Source organism: Pundamilia nyererei, unplaced genomic scaffold (assembly GCF_000239375.1).
Source record: "Pundamilia nyererei isolate P.nyererei 1_Seehausen unplaced genomic scaffold, PunNye1.0 scaffold00070, whole genome shotgun sequence".
Classification (NCBI taxonomy): Eukaryota; Metazoa; Chordata; class Actinopteri; order Cichliformes; family Cichlidae; genus Pundamilia; species Pundamilia nyererei.
Window position 1 is genome coordinate 1,036,614 of NW_005187471.1, and position 18,928 is coordinate 1,055,541.

The window sequence follows — 18,928 nt, forward strand, 5'->3', positions numbered from 1 at the left end:
TTCTGTTTCCTTTTCACGTCACCCTCACTTCTTCCCTTTTAATCATTCTCTTTAATTTATAATTTCATCCTTCTGTGCATCCCAATTTTGATTAGCTGTTCATCCCTGTATAGGTTTCTTCTTTGTGTTGTGCCCATTTATCCATCATTTATTCCTTCTTTTGAATCCCTCTTTCCATCCTCTTCCCTTACTTGTTCTTGTACTCCCTCTCGTGTCATTGTTTTTGTTGTTCCCCTTTTCTTTCTTTTCTGAGGTCTGTAGCTCATCAATTTCCATTATTTTGTGAAAATTGTCATTCAGATCTTTCACCTCTGATCACAGCCCACAAGTCCTGTCATTGCAAATAGATGGAGGATGGGAGCCAGGTTGGAAAATACCAGGAAACACGCATTTAAATCAAGTCACATACATTAACATGCAGTCATTGTCTCCGCTCCCCTGCTTGTAGCTGATATAAAATAGGATGGATCACAGCCTTGAGTACAGATGAGTGCAGTGCCACAGCGCTCTAATTTACTCATTAAATTGATGCTCCCAGACCGACTGATTTAGACGGGATTAACAATGGAACTTCTTCTTCTTCTTCTTTTTTTCAAATTTAAGCCACATCAATGTGCATGCGTGCATGCTGCAGATTTGGTGAAGCATATTATCATGGCATAGCAACTGTGGTGCATTGTGCAGTGAGCAAGCCTTAGCTAAATGTTTGTGTTTTTTGTGTATTATGCATTATTTCCCCCAGCATCTTAACCGTAGGGATGTCAGACCTAAAACTGGGTCAGACAGTTGTAAGAGTGCATGATCCTCTGCCAAGAGCTTCCATAGAAACTCTGACACATCTAAGAGATTTTCCTGGCTGGAAAAATATTTATGAATATGAGAAGACATAGAAGAGTAGAGGTGATACAGAAGGGACATTTGAGACAGTATATCTAGTCATTATAGATGTGTAAAGGGATGCAAACACAAAACGCAGATGGGCAATGACATGCATATCCTCACAGTCTGATTTCTTGCCCACATTTGAGAAGAAGTGAAAGAGTGGTGAAGGAGAACAGGCATGCAGTGATGTGCACAAGGTTTCCAATGCACGAAAGGATCACACTAACATTTTAAGACATATACAAAGGTTCCCCTGCATACATGTAAATACCCATAGTCCCTGACCCAATTAGTCTGGTCTGATAACTGTGTCAGTGTGTTACTACCAATTCCTAAGCCTGGAGGGTATTGAAGTCATGTACTGTAAAGTCTTACTCATGCATGCATGTAAGGCCACAGCAACATCAGTGCTCAATGCTCATGTACTCCATCCCCCCAATTTTCTCTGTATACATGCAGAAAAAACCACAGTGTATTTGTATATGTATGTTTATATGTGAATCCGTGAACCGTATACCTGCAGTGCACACACACAGATACTAGGTGAACGGCCAAAAGAAAGAGACAAATAAATCACTAGAATTTCAGTCACCAAAAATGGAGCCTTTAACAATGCTCAAAAACACCCAATTCCAGTGAAGTGAATTAGCAAAAGTTTAACTAACAGCTAGCAGCTAAGTTTCCTGCATAAAGACATCTGGTAAAATGAATGTCATGTACAGGTCTTCTGTTTCTGTTCCATTGCTGAAACTTTAATTAAGTTGAAACTTCATCCCCAAAAGATGCTATATTATATGTAGTGTACAAGTGCTTATGTGTATGTTCTGTATGTACCCATGTGGGCTACAGGAAAACACTGTTTCCATCTCCATCATTATCTCCACAAGTCTCCTAGGAGACTTGTGGAGATGAGGCATGAGCAGACAGCCAAGCACACACATCAACAATGATTAGAGAAGCACAGAGAGGCAGAGCGAACGACTTGCATACATTCTCTGCTTAGCAGAGTGTTTCTTTAAACTGTCACATGAAAGCCTTGCAACTTTGCAGAGTCAACTTTCAAGGAATTTTTAGAATACTGCTTTATTTTCACATTTTTCTGCATATATATATTTTTTAATTCTAGGTGGATGAATTTCATGAGTTTTTAGCTATGCTTGTACTGCATCTCAGGTCAGTCTGCTCCTTTGATCCAGAGTGAAATTTCTCAACAGCTGTTACCAATCATCCAAGGACTCCAGGGCAGTGAAGGACCAGGAGTAGGTCATCATTGGTCATTTTGAGGGGAAAAAGCTACTAGACTGACATTTCATACAAGCACTCACTCACTCAGGCTTTTCATCAAATGTCAAGATGAAATTTTAATTTCAGTTTCCCACTGAATAATCCCCAAATACCTGATAAAATAATGGAATTCCAGTATACCATTTCCTTACACATTGTGCACTAATGTGTGTGTGTGTGATATCTAGACGGTGGTCCACTGGAAATTATTTGGTATGGTGACCAAGTCCAGTCAGTCTGTGAGGACCTGTGGTTACTGGGATTCTCTTATTTGTTCCTTGACAGCTGTCTATGTTTCACTTTATCAAGTCTACATGTAAATCTGTTTTGGGTTTGTGGTAGCCTAGCCTTTTCCAGCCGCTGACTGCATGGGGTTGTTGTCTGTGGTTCTGGAATGATACTATTGACATTTCTGGTTACTGCTAAGATGTTATTTTTGGACTTACACACTGCAAAAATTTATGTGCGTGTGTGTGTGTGTGTTTATGAGATAGAATATGTAAGGACCCATGTGAAGGAGCAGTAAGGACCCCAAAAAATCTGTCCCTGAGCCTATCACAGAGTTGTTATTCCTGTGCCTTGGAACACCTTGAAAACAGAGGACCCTCTGAGAAAACCCACGCAACTCAGGATCCTTTTTCATATCTGTATTAAATGCTATATAAATCTCAAGATCACAAATCCTGGGAGCAGATTAATGACCTGCTTTTAGCAAAAGTAAATGTCAACACCCTAAAATCATAGTCATTGTAAAGACTGCACCTGCTTCATGTTTGCATGGCCATTGTGAACCTTTTAGCACATAGCTTTAACCACTATGATCTCCAGCAGAGTCTCACAGAGCTGCTAGCATGATTGTTGACCTTTAGTTAAAAAAGAAAAGGAAAATAAAAAATGATCCTTTCTAAGAATATATAAATAATCAGTGAGGTTGAAACCCAAGGTCCTATAAAGCAGCAGCTTCCTTGTGAGGTGAAGCCAGTCTTAAAAAATGTCAGCCTCCAGCTGGACTGTAACAGCATAGTGGATATACTGCTAAGACATTTATCACCTTCCATACCCTGTGGGTTAAACAGTAAGACAAGTAGCAAATATCCTCAATTATATATCCACATGAAGTTTAATGATCCTGCAAGCAAAACCTTGGGAAATTCCTCTGGTTGTTTATGCTACTCGCATAACTGTTATGGCAGGTTATTAGTCACACAAAACCTGAAATATTACAGATTTTGCTTTCTTGTTCTGGATTCCAAGGTAGAAACAAGCTTTGGAAGTAAAGCTGCTCAGTGAATCCAACCAAGTAGAAATGTCAGTCTTAGCCCCCAGCTGTGGTGGTAGACAGCTGACTGGCACATTAAGGCCCGTTATAGTTGGAGCTCCAAAAGAGCTCGCTACAAGGCCTGTGTCTGGTGGGTCGACAAATAAAAGGATTTAAACGTCCCTAGTGAGACTAAATTTAATTTTCTGAGGATCCCAGGCTGAAAATTTTAACAAGCATCACACCATGGGAATATAAAAGCATCACTTTCATTTCTTTTTCATAATTGATGAAGCCTTTCAAGTACATTAAACACAGGTTCTTCGAGTATTTCAGCAACGGGCCAAGTTATTTCATGTGGATGTGAATCAGAAGGCAATATTTTGTATGTGACAACCTTGCTATGCTACACAGGAATCAATACTTTATTTCTCAGAAAAATAACCCTCTTTATTGATTGGACTCAAAGTAAAATGATCTTTACGATCCTTTTGAACCGTACTCCCTCACTCAAGCCACTGAGAGCTGAGGAATTTCATAGCAGAACTGTGGGAGCTTCAAAGCCTTAAATCCATTTTCTCCGTGTGTAAAGGTTCATAAGGAGCTGGGCGAGATGGCAGCAGGTAGAATGAGAGTGACAAAGAGAGCACGATAAAATTAAAGCCGCGGACAAAAGGCTTTTGTGCGTTTCTGCAGTGGTAAACCAGTGCTGAAAAGGATGTCACCAGTATCTCCTGGACAGCCACTTTCACACCCACACACACACACACACACACAAAAGTATAAGCATACACAAGCACAGGGACACAAAAATAGACACATGCATACAGACAGCTCAGTCTGCATTTTCTGTTGCCTCCTGCAGTCACACATACTTACTTTCACACGCACACACACACTTGTTGTCTCGTGCTTTCTGGGCCACTGAGGAGAGAGAGAGGGGAGAAGACAGGGAAAAAGAGCTGCTGGCTTGCTGAGTGTGAGTCATGGACAGGCTGACTGTCCTCAGGCCTCGATACACCATCTGCACCCCCCCACTACCTCTACACCCTCATCACACAGCTTAATGCTCCACAGCACCGGACACACACAAATATGAATACATGCAGAGACAGACAGACATGGATTCAAATGAAAGAAACAAATGCCCACATCTGACACATATCTGGAAGGACTCACAACCTTGCTAAATCTGGGCCATGCAATACTAAAACACCAAAACTCTCATTTATATATTAATAATCATCCAATCTGATGCATGTGGATCTAGAAATAAGAAGAAAATCATCTCAGCTTTATACTGGAAAAATATCAAATATTTTAAAAATGACATTTTTATGTAAAAGTACACATTTGGACAATTCTTTCCATACTAACACACACAGGAAAAAAAGACCACTGAGCACTGAATCCCTGCAGGTTAACTGGGATCTACCATGATTCTTTGCAGAATTCATTATGGAAACCTGACACTAGCCCACAGGAAAGGCGCAAATGTGGCTCTGCTGCATCCATCTGGCCATGCGTATTTGTGTTAGTGTGTGAGCGCGAGCGCATGAATGAGCACGTTCTCGAGGAATCAATGAAAAAGATCTTTTTCATTAGAGTAACAGTAAGCTGCTTCGGCATTGACCCCCTCTGTATTTTCAGCCGCACCATAATACACCCCCCGACTCTGCTTTCAAGTACCACAAGCTAAAAACTGTATTTAAGAAGTCTTATTTTTTATTCAATGAGGTTATTAATGTTACACATCACAACAGATAGAAAACATTAGTCCAAAAAAGAGGACTGTGGAATAATAAGTATTAATAATATTAAGTAATGGCAAATATTTTTACAGTCAAAATGGCATGATCACCGGCATGTCTGTCTGTCAAAATGTAACATCGCAGACTCGAAGCACAAAAGGTCAGGTTATAAAAAAAGGACACACTCGTACACACATGCAGCACAAACTGACGAGCAACTTTATCTAACAGCTCCTCGCCTGAGGAGCGCCACTACAAAATACAACTTGTTCCATTTAGCATAGCCTCTTCCTACTTTACAAAGTATCAGTCCATGTATCCTTCAGGTGTTGTGGTGCATGGGTGCAAACCAACTTCATCTGTGTGTCTGAGTCTGTATTTGATTAAGGTATGAGCAAATAATGGCATCATATAAAGCACTTGTCATTGGACAGAATATCTGCTGACAAAAAAATGAACTGGATAACAACTTTATACAACAAAGTATAATTACAAAGAAAGGGCAGGAGTGCACTGAAGGAACACCAAACTAGTTGTGTTCACTTTTCCTGCTCACAGATCTTGCTCCGAAGTGTATAATTAGGGCTGAAATGATTATTTTTTAAAGAAATGTTTAACTGACTGATAACACCACCGCCTCTTCTGACTAATCAAGAAAAACGTCACTCACGGTTTTCCAGAGCCCTAAGTGGTGTACTGAGAGTGCCTTTTTTGAGAAACCAATTAAAAAAACCACCATATATTCCTAATCCTCATGTTTATGCAAGTGAAATCCTCAAACAACATTTTTTTTCTTTAACTGAATGGAGTTAATCAGTTATCGATATGGTTTGAATATCATTTCCGTAAACTAATTATTGAACTCACTGAACTGTACTTGACCAGAGACAGTATAAAAATGAAAACTAAAAAATCTTAGGTTTCCCATCAGCTGATGAATGACTGATGTTTATGGGCTCAGTCACTCATTTTGGGACAAAATGAATTAAAAATTAAGGCTGTTTTGTAGATTTTGCTTGTTCTGTGTTTTAAAATAGACAATTATCTCTGCTATGAAACCGCACGCTCATTTCTTAATGAGGGTCAATTTAAAGTCTTTAGCCAATGATTCAGTTCAATTCAATTTAATTCCATTTTTTTTGTATATATTGCCAAACTATAACAACATTCACTTCAATGAGCATGCATTTTCACAGTATGATCTGCTTTTCCTTATCACATCCATTTTTTACATTTTTTTGCAACCACAATGGCGACGGTGAAACGCTTCAAAACTGGACTTCAGAAACCAGTGGGTGACATTACTGTAGATGCATCCATCTTTACAACCGTCTATGATTTGGAGTCATTTTCTAGTGCAGTGGGCAAATCTCACTTCAAGGCCCTCTTGCTCAGTTAAACTGGGCCTTTCCAACGTATTACATGGTTGTCTTCAGCAAATGCATGTTGGCCATAGTTTATCTACAGTAGAAAATTACATTTGCTGATGAAAAGTCTAGAGGAAGTGAATTTTTGAGTAAAGATTGTTTTACCAACATTTATTTCAAAGAAATCCTAGCTTATCATAGTGCTGGTTGGCTGTTTTTTTAAACTGGGAAGTTTTTAAATATAAAATAGAATAATTTAGCCTCATATTGTAAAAAGGTATAGTTGATAATCTCTTAAAACTGCAACAAAAAATGGTATAGATAATGGATAGGTGAAGTCTGAACTTGCAGGTATTAGTAATTTATGAATAGAATGATTTGGGTCTTTCTGTTTGGCGTTTCCTGATAAATTAGAAGCAAAGTGAAAGCCAAAATGCTAGTGAAAAGACTTTCAAGACCTGAAAACTTAAAATCTACTCATAAGGATGTTTTTTTACTGAGCTATAAAGCCAGCTCGCCCATCCAACTGGTACCTACTGAAGCCACTTTGTTCCAAGGTTACAGTGGGCAACACTACTGGCTGGGCAGCTTTCCATTAACATTCCCTTTACTATTACGATTTGCAAGAGGGCCAAATACAAAGAGTGTACTAGCATGGTTTGATAAACACGTTAATCTCCTTAGCGCGGCTTCAAGCTCCGTTCCGTGGAAGGTTTCGTGCACAGAAAAGACAGACCGTCTGTCTGGCTTGCTGTGCTGTGCTGTGTGTCCAGCCACATTCTTCATGTTAGGAATAATTCTCTTTCCACTTGACTGCCTCTCATGTTTGTTACAGTAATCCATTCAGTGACGTCTGTATAGGGGTGCCCAACTGTGCACGATCCTCCCCACATCCAATCATCCTTTCTCCTCCTTCTTGCTTACCTTCCAGAAGCAATGTTTCCAAAATCTGCTTCTTCTGGTAAATGCAAGCGCATCTGCCTGATCTCAAATGTAAGAATTTGTTATGTGGTTTGTTTATTTGGAGGTATAAGAATTTGTGGTTTTGTCAGTTGTTGCTATTGGCAAGTACTCTTAAACCTGTGTTTGAACTTGACTTTACGGCATCCTTATAGCTTTTGAATGCTTTGAAGGATGATTTTTTATAGCTAGTAACAAGAGCAAATTCTCTGTGTGTAATGGCTGGCAACCTCAAACAGTTATTCAACTTCAAGAAAAGCTAGTATTGCCTGTGGTTGTTTTGTTTTCTGAGTCTCATCCCCATCTCAAGGGAAACTTGATTTAGCAAATCCCAATCCATTCATTCAGCTCTTTCAGCTGCAGCCTCTTCGACTCCTTTGAAACACAGAGGATGTGCGTGCTGAAACCAGAGGTAAACTGGGGTTTTTAATTTCTCTCCCTGCTCTATTTAACATCCGTTTCTTTTCTTGTCTGTTCTTTTCTCAGTGAGGGCTGCTGAGCTAACACTGTGGGTAGTTTGTGTATGCAGGAAGTGGAAAAAAAAAGATTCCCCCTGCTGAGTTTGTATTCTGCCAGACTTTCACCTAGTCCTCAATTCCATATCCAGGATCTCTAAACCACTTTATCATTTCCCAAAAGTCATAAAACTCTGTTCACCTATCGCTGCCTACTTTTCTTCAGTGTCTCTTTGAGAAGAGTCCTCCCTTCTCTAGTACAATCTGTGATTTTACAATGGTGTCTCTTGTCTTCACGCTTCACTATAACATCCTCTCGTTCTGCATGGCCTTGTAGTAGTGCTCCTGCTCAGCATGGCTTCGGGCGGACACAGACGGCCGACGGGGCAGGGTGGAAGTGCGGGACAATAACTGGTTGTGGCCATCTATCAGTAAGTCAGGGTGGGGAGGTGGAGGAAGCATGCTGGAGCAAGACTGGTGAGGAGGTAGAGGCATGGAAGAGGGATGCGGTGGTGGAGGCAAGGGCGAAGAGGATGGGTGTGGGTGTGGAGGCATTTGGGAAGAAGAGGGGTGAGGAGGGGGAGGCATTTGAGAGGAAGATGGGAGGGGTAGTGGAGACATCTGAGAGGATGGGTGAGGAGGTGGAGGCATATGAGAGGAGGTGGGGTGAATGGGAGGCGGAGGCATTGGGGAGGAGCTTGGTGGTGGAGGGGGAGGCAAGGGAGAGGAAGATGGTTGAGGAAGCGGTGGTGGGATAGGGGATGACGACAGCTGAGGTGGGGGCGGAAGAGGGGATGAGGAGGTGGGAAAAGGTGGGGGAGGCAGATCAGCTCCTCCTTCGGCACTGCAGCTGACCGAGGAGGAGCACAGGGAGTCTGATTTCACTGGGAGTGTCCTGTAGTCCCGGTAATGACTGACATTGTCTTGTCGCTGCAACGCGGCACGGTGTTTGTCACCAGTCGGGTCAGCGGCCATCATGTTGCCACTGATGGTGTTTCTCCATTCCCACGGCTTGCCATTAGTGGCCGACACACGCACCACCGGGTGGTGAGGGGCATGAGCGTCGATTGTGACGATGCTCCCGCTGCCAGCGATGCTCCCTGGGTTGCTCCCAGTGCAGCTGTCTCGATCAGATGGTATCCGGTAGTATGGTGACTCTGAGCAGTTGGAGCCAGGACCAGAGGAGGAGCCGCCTTCTGATGTCTTAGTGGAAGGAGTAGTAGGTCCTTGACCCTGCTGCTTTGACATGGCTACGACCTGCAAGAAAGAGACAAAAATCTCATGATAATCCATATATAAGAGCAGCTGCAAATAAATTACTCAAAAACTATCCAGGAAGAGGGACATTTATTGGTGTGGACATGGCAGAGCATGATAACAACCTATTATATACCTCTAAAATATTTTCAGAAGATTTAACTCTAGTTATAATTAGCATTTGAAGTCTTATGAGACTGATTTATGTTGGAAACTAATCAGTGAAATTGCTCCCACCAGTGTTGTTTTGATTATACCAGCAAAAATAAATCATAGATGTGTAGTTTACACAGCATATGGCAGCTGTTAAATCTCCGTTCCTGTCTAAACTGAATTGGCTACATGCCACGTGACAATAAAGTATGAAAAATTATGGCTAAAGATAATATCGTTGTGATCGTTTTTAGGCTTTCATTTTCTAATTTCTACCTCACCTGTGTGACTCTTTGCTGGCTGGGAGGCTGGTTGGGCTGCGTGTTGGGCACACGGGGAGTCGACACGGCAATGGGCCCTGTTCCAGGCTCTTTTAGTCCTCCTCCCTCTGTGAGTGACAACCACTTTGCCCGTGTCTTGGCACTCTTAGGGGAAACAGGAGGTGGCCGAGAGGCCTCCTCAGGGATGTGAACAAGTGGGGGTGCCACCACCATCCTGGCTCCAGTCGGTGTGGTGGTATTGGCTTGCACTGTGGGATAAAGAGAAGACGGCATTTGTTGGTCGCCCCCTTCCCCTGCAGCTGTGCCTCCTTCACCTCCTCCATCTCCTCCCTCTTCCTCATCTCGTGAGCTCTGGCTACGGAGCTCTATCGAACGCTGCTTCCACTCTGACACCAGCTGCCGAGACCTTTGTGGGTCGAAGGGCACGTGGAACGTCATGTGACGCTGGGTGGTGACTGGCTCCTCTGAGGGTGAGATGGGGCTGTTGCCATTTGCAACTCGAGGCAAGGTGTTGCTGAAGGTTACCATGGTTTCCTTGCCCATGGGACGACTGGTCGCCAGAAGCTCCACATCAGCGCTTGCTCGTTTGAGGGAGGCCAGGGATGCCTTCTCCCTCCTCACCTTACTCCGTGCTCCAGATCCCAACCCCAGCTCCTCCCTGCTTTCAGACACCCTGGGAGTCTTCCTGTACAAGGAGTCATGGCTCCTCTGACTCAACACCCTCAAGCCATCCTTCTGCTGTGCTGAAGCTAGTCTCTGTAAAGACGGAGCATCTTCTTCCGAGGCTTTGAAGTTTCCCACTGCGTACACAGCCTAACAAGGGACAGAGGGACAAAGAAGAAATAAATGAGGAAATAGAACCACTCAGGGTGTTAAATAAAGACTAGAGCATGAAATTGTGTTTTCTTTAATCATTAGGAGGGAAAATTTCGATTTTCATATTAGTGGAGAGAGTTTGCGTGAATAGACATCTCTCTTTCCTGCTATTCTCCTGAGGTCAGCGTGAATCCCTCTCTAACCCCTCTCTTCATCCTTTAATGACAAGGAGAAAAACTCCCCCTCTTGAAAAATGAAAGACGAGAGAGACAGAGAAGGCGAGGAGGAGGGGAGCGTGGAAAATGGCAACGACAAGTTTTCTTAAAACGAAGTGTGAAATTGTTCCAGAAAATTCTTATCGGATTATTCATTCCCTCTCCCTTCCCTTCGTAATAGAAAAGGCTATATATAGGCTGCCAGTAAAGAAAAAAATGCTCGGAGAGAAATATATGGAAGCCACACAGGGAGGAGAGGTGATGAAAGAAAGAAGCGTTTGTTAGCACATGCTGTGATACTGTTAGAATAATACAATGGGACAGTTCAGTCGCAGCAAAACAACTAAACCACGTTAATAAGAAAATCTATTTATGTGCATTTTGTCATTCCCACCCTGCTGCATATTGATGGTTAACTACTCCTCACGGACAAACAAATCCCTGAATGGATCCAAACACATGCTGATGCTTAATTCACAAACATAGGCCTAAAATAGAAGATTTGTAGACATCTTCATTAATTCAGATTTCTTTTTAGAAAGTTCTATTATTAGATATAAAGCAATTCGGGGAAAAAAGCAGGAGCAAACATTTTTGTGCACTTTGTTGAACTAACCAAGTAGACTCCAATGCCGGCTCCTATCACGTATCCCACGTACACGTCTATAGGGTGACTGCGGTGTTGAGTTATCTGCGTCAGGCCAGCGAGGCCTGCTGCCATGCAGAAAGCAAAGACGAGCATCGGCTTCAGCAGCTTAGTAGTGCTGTTGATGCTGGCGTTGAAATACATCTGCAGAGAGAAACAAACACACACAGCATATCAGCAAAGAGTAGACGTTTGAGACATATGAAGCCCGGGATTAAGATTAAAAGGCATTACGATAATTTTACCTCAGGTGCACATAGACAATTACTTTACAGTGTGTAGTGCAAATGTAGATTGCATTACCCGGTTAATAATAAAACAATATGCTAGTTAGAAGAGATATCAACACCAAACTCATATCTGTTTATTAGATATTAAGCCAAAGTCTGGAGCTTAGCCTAACATAAATGGAGAAACAGCTCTCCAGGCTGCATTCTTAAAGACGAATAATTTGCCCATTACCTCCAAGAGTTACCTCCAGGACTGAAAAATGAAGCCAACCAGGATGTGCCAGTTAAAGCTGGATGCAACAGCCAGTTAAATAGCCACAAGCTGTCTGTTTGGCACCACTTAAGCTGAACTGAGCATGTGTGCATTGTTGCTACCTTTTGAATTCAATTACCTGACAATTAATACGGCTGGCTATGCTGTAAATTGTATTAACAGGCTAATTAAATACTAGGTGCTCCTTGGACCATTCTGTTCAAAAACGGTCACTTTTGCAAATACAGTCTATGATCAACACTTAAAAAGTTTTTCAGTCTTATCTGTACAGTTAAGATACTGAAATGTTAAAAAAGTATTTTTAAAGATACAGGCTTTTCCTCCTTTAATCCCCCTTTGTACTAAGAAAAGCGAAAGTAAAGCGGATATAGATTCATATTTAATAACAATTATTCCAAAGACATCCATTATACAATAGCACTTGTTTCCTGTGCAGCTCGAAGCATTCTCTTTAATATAACTCATATTGTCTTGAAAAAGGGAAATGAACTTATTTTGATCTTATTTGTATATTTCTTTTTTAGCTCATGTGGTAAAGTAGTTTCGAATTCAAATGTCTTGGCAGTAAAGCAAAGTCAATGAGTGAGAAAGACAGGCTGTGAAAGGGGGAAAATATATTTACAGTTACTGGCCGTTCGCATTCTCTGCATGCACACCATATTTCGATTATATAAAACGGAGGACAGCTGAGTGACAGAATGCAGGCTTTGCAAAAAATTTCCTTTCTAACAAGCTTGTCTATCTAGTGCTGTGCATAAAAATCCTGCTTTTCTTGATGCAAGAGGGAAAATCTGTCAGCCTGGAGAGATGCGAGTTATTTTCGATGCAGATTTTCTCGGCACTTCTTGAACCAACTATCTGCCTTTTGTGGAGAAATTTTCTTAGGTATTTTCTTTATTTGATTTCATTTAAATTTAGCAGAAAAGTTTTTTTATACTGAACACAATAAATACATGAATGTCTAAATTTGCTGGACAGGTATGACCAGAACTGAAAAAAAAAAGACCTGGCATCAGCGCGAAGATCCGACAACATGTTGTAGTGCTAACAAACCCAACAGCTGCTTTTCTCCAGCTCCCCTGCCTTATCTTGTCAGAAATCTGTCCAGTGAGCTTTAATGAGCTCATACAGGGCTCACTGGGGCAGCAGTGATATGGCCAGTAGCTTGCAATAGCCATTGGTGGAGGAGTGTGTGTGTGGGAGGGTGTTACCTCGTGGAAAAATGACAGTGCTACTTTGCCGTACAGTTCACATACTGCTGCAGTCAGTGCCAGATTGCAGAACGGCAAAAATATCCACTAGAACGTAACAATGAACCCCCAAACCTGACCTCAATCTGACAGTTACAGTTATTTTTTATTTGAGTCAGATGTGAGCCCAGCCTGAGGATAATATGCAATCTGAAAATCTATGAACTATGTATCAAATGGCAGTTAATTCCAGTTGAAAGTTGCTGATATGGTTGTAGATCATACAAGTTGTATGATGCCAGCAGCAATGTTTGTTATGAATTAGTGGAAGTTCTGGATAGTTATCATGAAACAAATTTAATTGTTGTGCTAGGACAAAGATACAAAATGTTAATGTATCATTCAGGCTTTAGAAAAAGTATCAAACTAAACATGGTTACCTTGCATATAGTTTTTCTCCTGTTTTAAAGTTCTAATGAATCAGCTATTCATAAAAAAAAGCATCAAATGAACCACACGCATATTCACAAGCAAACAAACATCATGCAGATACACAACACTTAAGCAAACACATGCGGCAATTAAGGCGAAGGGAGTGCTTACAGAGATATATACAGCAGCGAAGCCAGAGAGCGTTGCATGCTGGGATGGGAATGTTTTCCTAAAGGGAGAAAAAGGGAGAGTTAGAAGCGGAAGAGTAAAGACAAAAAAAGAATTCGATTCCTGTTTTCATAAAGGGCTTTGTGTATTCTGAGAGCGTTTATTGTCTCTTGAATAAACCTGAATAAGACTGTCACGGCTGCTCTTGTTATGCCCGGATTGCATTTGACATTAAAATCTGTGTGTCTGCCCGACTGAGAGTTGTCAGACTGAGTGTGTGTCCTTGGATGTGAACATTAATAAACACAAAGAGAATACCACTGGGCATTAGTGGGAACATTAAAGGGAGAGTGATTGAATTGAGGTCAGAAATGTTATTTAATTAATTTTTTTTAAAATGAAAGAAATCTTGTGTTTGCTCTTAACTTCTGCTGTTGTGTTATCGTTTCCCATTTTTTTCAGGCTAAATTCAAGGATTATTCTTTAAAGGCCATGTTTTCTTTTAGACCTGGAGTCTGAATACACTTTGGCTGGCCTAAAGGTCTATTTTATGAATAGATTTCAGTCATATTGCCCTCCAGGCACAGAGCCCTGGACACCATTCAAACATGCAGGTCAACACTGGACACTCCATAGAACTCCAGCACAGGCCTGTCAAATTTCCTTCTGTTTCTGTCTGTGAATATTGCGATCACTTCTCAAAGTAAGAGAAAAAAATGTAGACACACTGCCCATTTTGGACACATCAATCCACATGCAAGAGTCTCTGTGGTATTTCCAGCACAAAGAAACCACCCAGCCAAGTTTCTGCCAGAGCAATTTACTGATCTATAGATTCCTCTCTGAACAACCCTTTCACTTTCACGGCCAACAGGATGAAAGTACAGAAAAAAATCACATTACGTCGTACAAATTTTGCTCTGGGTGTGTCATTGTTGCTGCTTTGGGAGGTAAAGGACATGAAACTGCTCACTGTCAAAGCAAATCTCGGTTGTAATGTTAGCAAGCTATATAACAGCGATCCACTGGTAGTTAGTTTCAGTTGGAGTCGGAGTTACAGGGCAGTAGTGGCAAGCCAGTAATACTGTTAGATTATTAAAAATGTTATGACTAATCTAATCAGGCCTTATTTCTGTGTCAGTGTAAATGACTGAGCATTAGTAATCTGTGCTGGTGAGATTTTTCCACTGTTCTTGTGAGCAGGTTTAGTATTTTCACACACAAATAATTGAGAAGCAGTGGAAAAAAAACACACATCTTGGCCTCTGGGTGGGCATGCCTATAATGACGTGATGTTAGGTGAAAAGGATGAATTTGAGGATCAAGGCTGGAACTATATTTAGGTTAAGATGATGTCAGTTTTGGCAAAAACTGCAAGCGTTTTATAGAACATGTCTTGCTAATCCTTTAGACACTGAGGTGAGTAGCAAGTAGAATGCATTGTGTCAATAAGAGTCACGGCAAGTAAAGCAGTGCTAACATATGCACTTGTACTACAAGGATTATCCCTGTATCAACTCTATTTAGCTATAATCTTTCCTGTGTGTGTGTGTGCTTAGTGCCTCTCATACCCATAGATCGGAGCTTATTTGTCTAGCCTATGTCTGCTTGTTAGGAACTGCACTGCAAAAGAGCATTTACAAAACCCAAACTTAGCCAGAGCACCTGCGAGGGAGATTCTGCAGCTGAGTGGCAGGTCTTCTTATACAAATAAACATTTGGCTTTACTATCAAGTATGCCATTAAAAAGAAAATCCTTATTATTTTAAGCAACCATTTCTATCTATTTTTATCTTTTTATCCCCTCAATAAGTTGTCATTAGTCCTTGTCTGCTATACTCCTGCAAGACAGTGATGTTTCACCCTATTCAGTAAAATCTGCAACATTATTGTCATAATGTTACATTTTCTGATTAAGGATGTATAGTTATGAGCTGCATCCAACTGCAGGCATGTTGACAATAAACTAGGTAGCACAACGTTGTCTTATTCTTATTACAAGGCAACAGACCATGGAGCCAGAGCGCTGACAAGACAGGTAAGACTCTGTACAAGTGCACTGATGATTTACTTTAACGACTTCATTAAATCTGTTTGTCTTATTAGCGTTTATGTTGTTTTTATATGTGCAATGATGCAAATTTTGATTTTAAGCAGATGGAGACATTCGGTGTTTATTCTCCTTTAGTTATAAATGAATGCCTTACCGAGCTGACATAATAGCATACTGGTCTTTGCCCATGCAGATGTCCTGTGTGATGTAGGCATTGTTGTCACATGACACTCCCGGGGCCGTGTAATTAGGCTGGCAGACAGTAAGGAAGAAAGGGGCGTGGTAGCCAGTAGCTAACTGGATGACATCTGTCACCAGGGCTGTTGCCAGGAGACCGAATACATGAACACCTGAGGGAGAGAGGTAAAGGGAAGAGATAGTAAGGCAAACTTAGTAAATGAACTAAAAGCCTCTGGTGGTTTCCGGACATTGAGATGTTCATTTATGAATGTGTACAGTTGCGCAAACTACGCTTAATTTGCTCCGACCTTAAGTGACACCAAAAGCCTTCAGTTTGTCACATTTTGAAGTTTTCCCGCAGACAGAGAAATTTGGCAAGGTGAATTAATTACTGTTTTCACTTCAAAGCTCAAAGTCAGCCTCAAGATATTTCCTGTAGAGTATGATATCATGCCTTTTTCATTTTAAGCCACCCTTCATTTAATGCATGTAATTAGCTTATTTCTCTACTCTAAAACAGGGATAAAGTTGCAGGCTGAGAAGGATGAATAATTTGTCAGAGCCAAAACTGATATTCATCTTAAGAACAACAGCATTTTGCTCTAACTTTGTGGTTTGCATAAAGGACAGAATTTAACCTACGCATCTTCCATTGGCCTCAGTTTGATAAACTGTTCATTGTATTAATATGACTATTTTATTTTATTTTGCTTGTTTGGGTAGTGACAATACAAAAAAAACTAGAAAAACAGAGTTCTCACGTGTCCTCAGAGATGCCCATCAATGATTTGTCCTGAACTATTACACCATGTAACTAAGTGTGCTCTGAATAACAGTGTGGCCTTAACTCCTGCAAGCAGCCCAAACGCTCTGAAGGACTGGCAGTTATACGCACCGACGAATCGCACGGTCCTGCGTAGGAAGGAGTTGAAGCTGCAGCCTCCAGCATTTATGCTGCCTTCTGACTTTGGACAAGTCTTCAGTTTGGACTGCATGCAGTACATCAAGCCTTCCCCCATCATAATCTGCAGACAGAGGGAGAGAAAAAAAAAGGAGAATAAAAGATATGGAGTCTTTCTTCGTTACACTTCAAACGACTACGAGAGTAAATGAAAAAGAAAAAGATTTGAAAAGTTTGAATCTGTCATTGTCAGATACAAGATATTGTGATCGATGGGAAACAATGCATTGTAGAGCGAATGGAGCAAAGGTGCTATTGAACAGTGATCACTTTCAGTCGGAATGATAGATGAGTTTTGGAAAGGTCTGCTGAAGGATTAGGAATGTGTGCGTCTGGGTGTGAGTGTGCATATTGATTGGAGGGCCTGTGGCGTGTTCGATGATGTGCATGGGAATGTCAGGTATATATTTAGTGTCTACATTTATCTTGCCTTGTGAGTGTTTGACAAGCTGTACATTTGTGTGATCTATGCATTTGTCTAAATGCACAAGTGTATCTGCGGGATGTTTATGTGGAGCACTCACAAACCCTCAAAGCTTCAGACATATAATAGGTCACTGAATCTGTGACAGGATTATGTTCTGGTAGAGCTAATCAACACTTTCATATAAGGAGTTCATTAAATGTTAATTAAATGCTCAGTGGAAAACCTAAATATAATTATTACTCAAACTTTTAGGTTCATTTAACATGTTGTTTTAGTTCAGCCTGTGTAAATCATGCTCTAATAAGTTTTCAATCAATTTTCAAATTAAAACAATCCCAAAATACCAATAGAAACTGGATGTCTGGAAACAGGGCAGCAGAGTATTACTATAACAAGTCAAATTATATTACATAATATCTAAATATGGATAAACGTGTGGCAGAAAAATATTTTTAATTACAAAAAGGTTTTACAGAACTGCTCGTTAACACAAACATCTAATCAAACCACCACATGGCAAATAAAAGCATTGAGCAATGCATTTACATGCGTACACATGGTCTAGACAACCTGCTTGACTTCAAACTGAGAACTCAGAATGAGGAAGAAAGGTTATTAAAATGTCTCGTGGCGTGGTTTCTGATGCCAGATGAGTATTTGATCAACTGAAGGGATTTTCCTGCACAAACATCTTTAGGGTTTACAGATAATGATCCAAAAAAGAGAAAATTTCCAGTGAAGGGAAGTTCTTTGAACAATAATCCCTTGTTGATGTCAGAAGACAGAGGAGAATGGACAGACTGCTTTGAGCTAATTGGAAGACAACAGTAGCTCAAATAATGTGAATATGTCAAACCTTGAAGGAGACGAGCTACAGCAACAGAAGACCAGTTACCACTCGCATCAACTAAAAACAAAAAACTGAGGCTACTATTCACCCAGGCTCGCTAAAATCGGACATTGCCTGGTCTGATGAGTCTCAGTTTCTGCTGTGTTACACATTTGGTTGTAATTTGATGTAAATAATGTGAAAGCATAGATCTTTCCTTTCTCAGCAGTTCAGACAGCGTATCCATTATTTTTAATTAAAACAGGACCATGTATAACATTAAGATAAATGTTGCCATTTGCACCTGAAAAGCTAATTAATATCTGCAGTCTCTTGGCAGAAGATCACAAAAATGTCACATAAAAAGAAAACATAAAACACACAAAACATTCACACACCCATAACCACCAAGCAAGAAGCAAAATCAATCAAAATGCCTCCACAGTCACCAGATACACACACAGTCTCCAGTAGAGCACTTTTGTGATGCGGTGGAGTTGATCATAGATGTGTAGCTGCTACATGATACTATAATTTCAGCATGGACCAATTTCACTGAAGAATGTTTCCAGCATCTTATTGAATCTATGTTATTAAGAACTACGGTCAGTTCTAAAGGCAGAAGGGGCTCAACCCGGTACTAGAGAGGTGTACCTAACGAAGTGTCTGGTGGGTGTAAGCAGGAAGTACTGCACAGATTGTAGATAGTCATTGCACTGAATGCCATAGAAATATATGCTTAATAGAAGTCAATTTTAACCTATTTATTAGGTATGACTAATATAGAATAATTTATTAAAGTATAGCATGTAACATTGTGGTGTGATGGATGGATGGATGGATGGATGGATGGATGGAT

The 18,928-nt window shown here is 40.8% G+C and overlaps 1 protein-coding gene across 2 annotated transcripts in view; it reads right to left on the minus strand.

Annotated features, from left to right (window-relative positions):
* Nucleotides 1–5,145: 5,145 nt before the first annotated feature.
* LOC102213111 (lipid phosphate phosphatase-related protein type 3-like) overlaps nucleotides 5,146–18,928 on the minus strand; it is a 20,360-nt gene continuing 6,577 nt past the window's right edge. For both annotated transcript variants that reach the window (XM_005736591.1, XM_013911709.1), the window contains 6 exons: nucleotides 16,748–16,877; nucleotides 15,827–16,022; nucleotides 13,623–13,680; nucleotides 11,296–11,469; nucleotides 9,649–10,461; nucleotides 5,146–9,214 (listed from right to left, as the gene is read on the minus strand). In XM_005736591.1, the coding sequence (XP_005736648.1) occupies nucleotides 8,261–9,214; nucleotides 9,649–10,461; nucleotides 11,296–11,469; nucleotides 13,623–13,680; nucleotides 15,827–16,022; nucleotides 16,748–16,877 (2,325 nt within the window). In that variant the 3' untranslated portion in view covers nucleotides 5,146–8,260. The remainder of the gene's footprint in view (nucleotides 9,215–9,648; nucleotides 10,462–11,295; nucleotides 11,470–13,622; nucleotides 13,681–15,826; nucleotides 16,023–16,747; nucleotides 16,878–18,928) is intronic.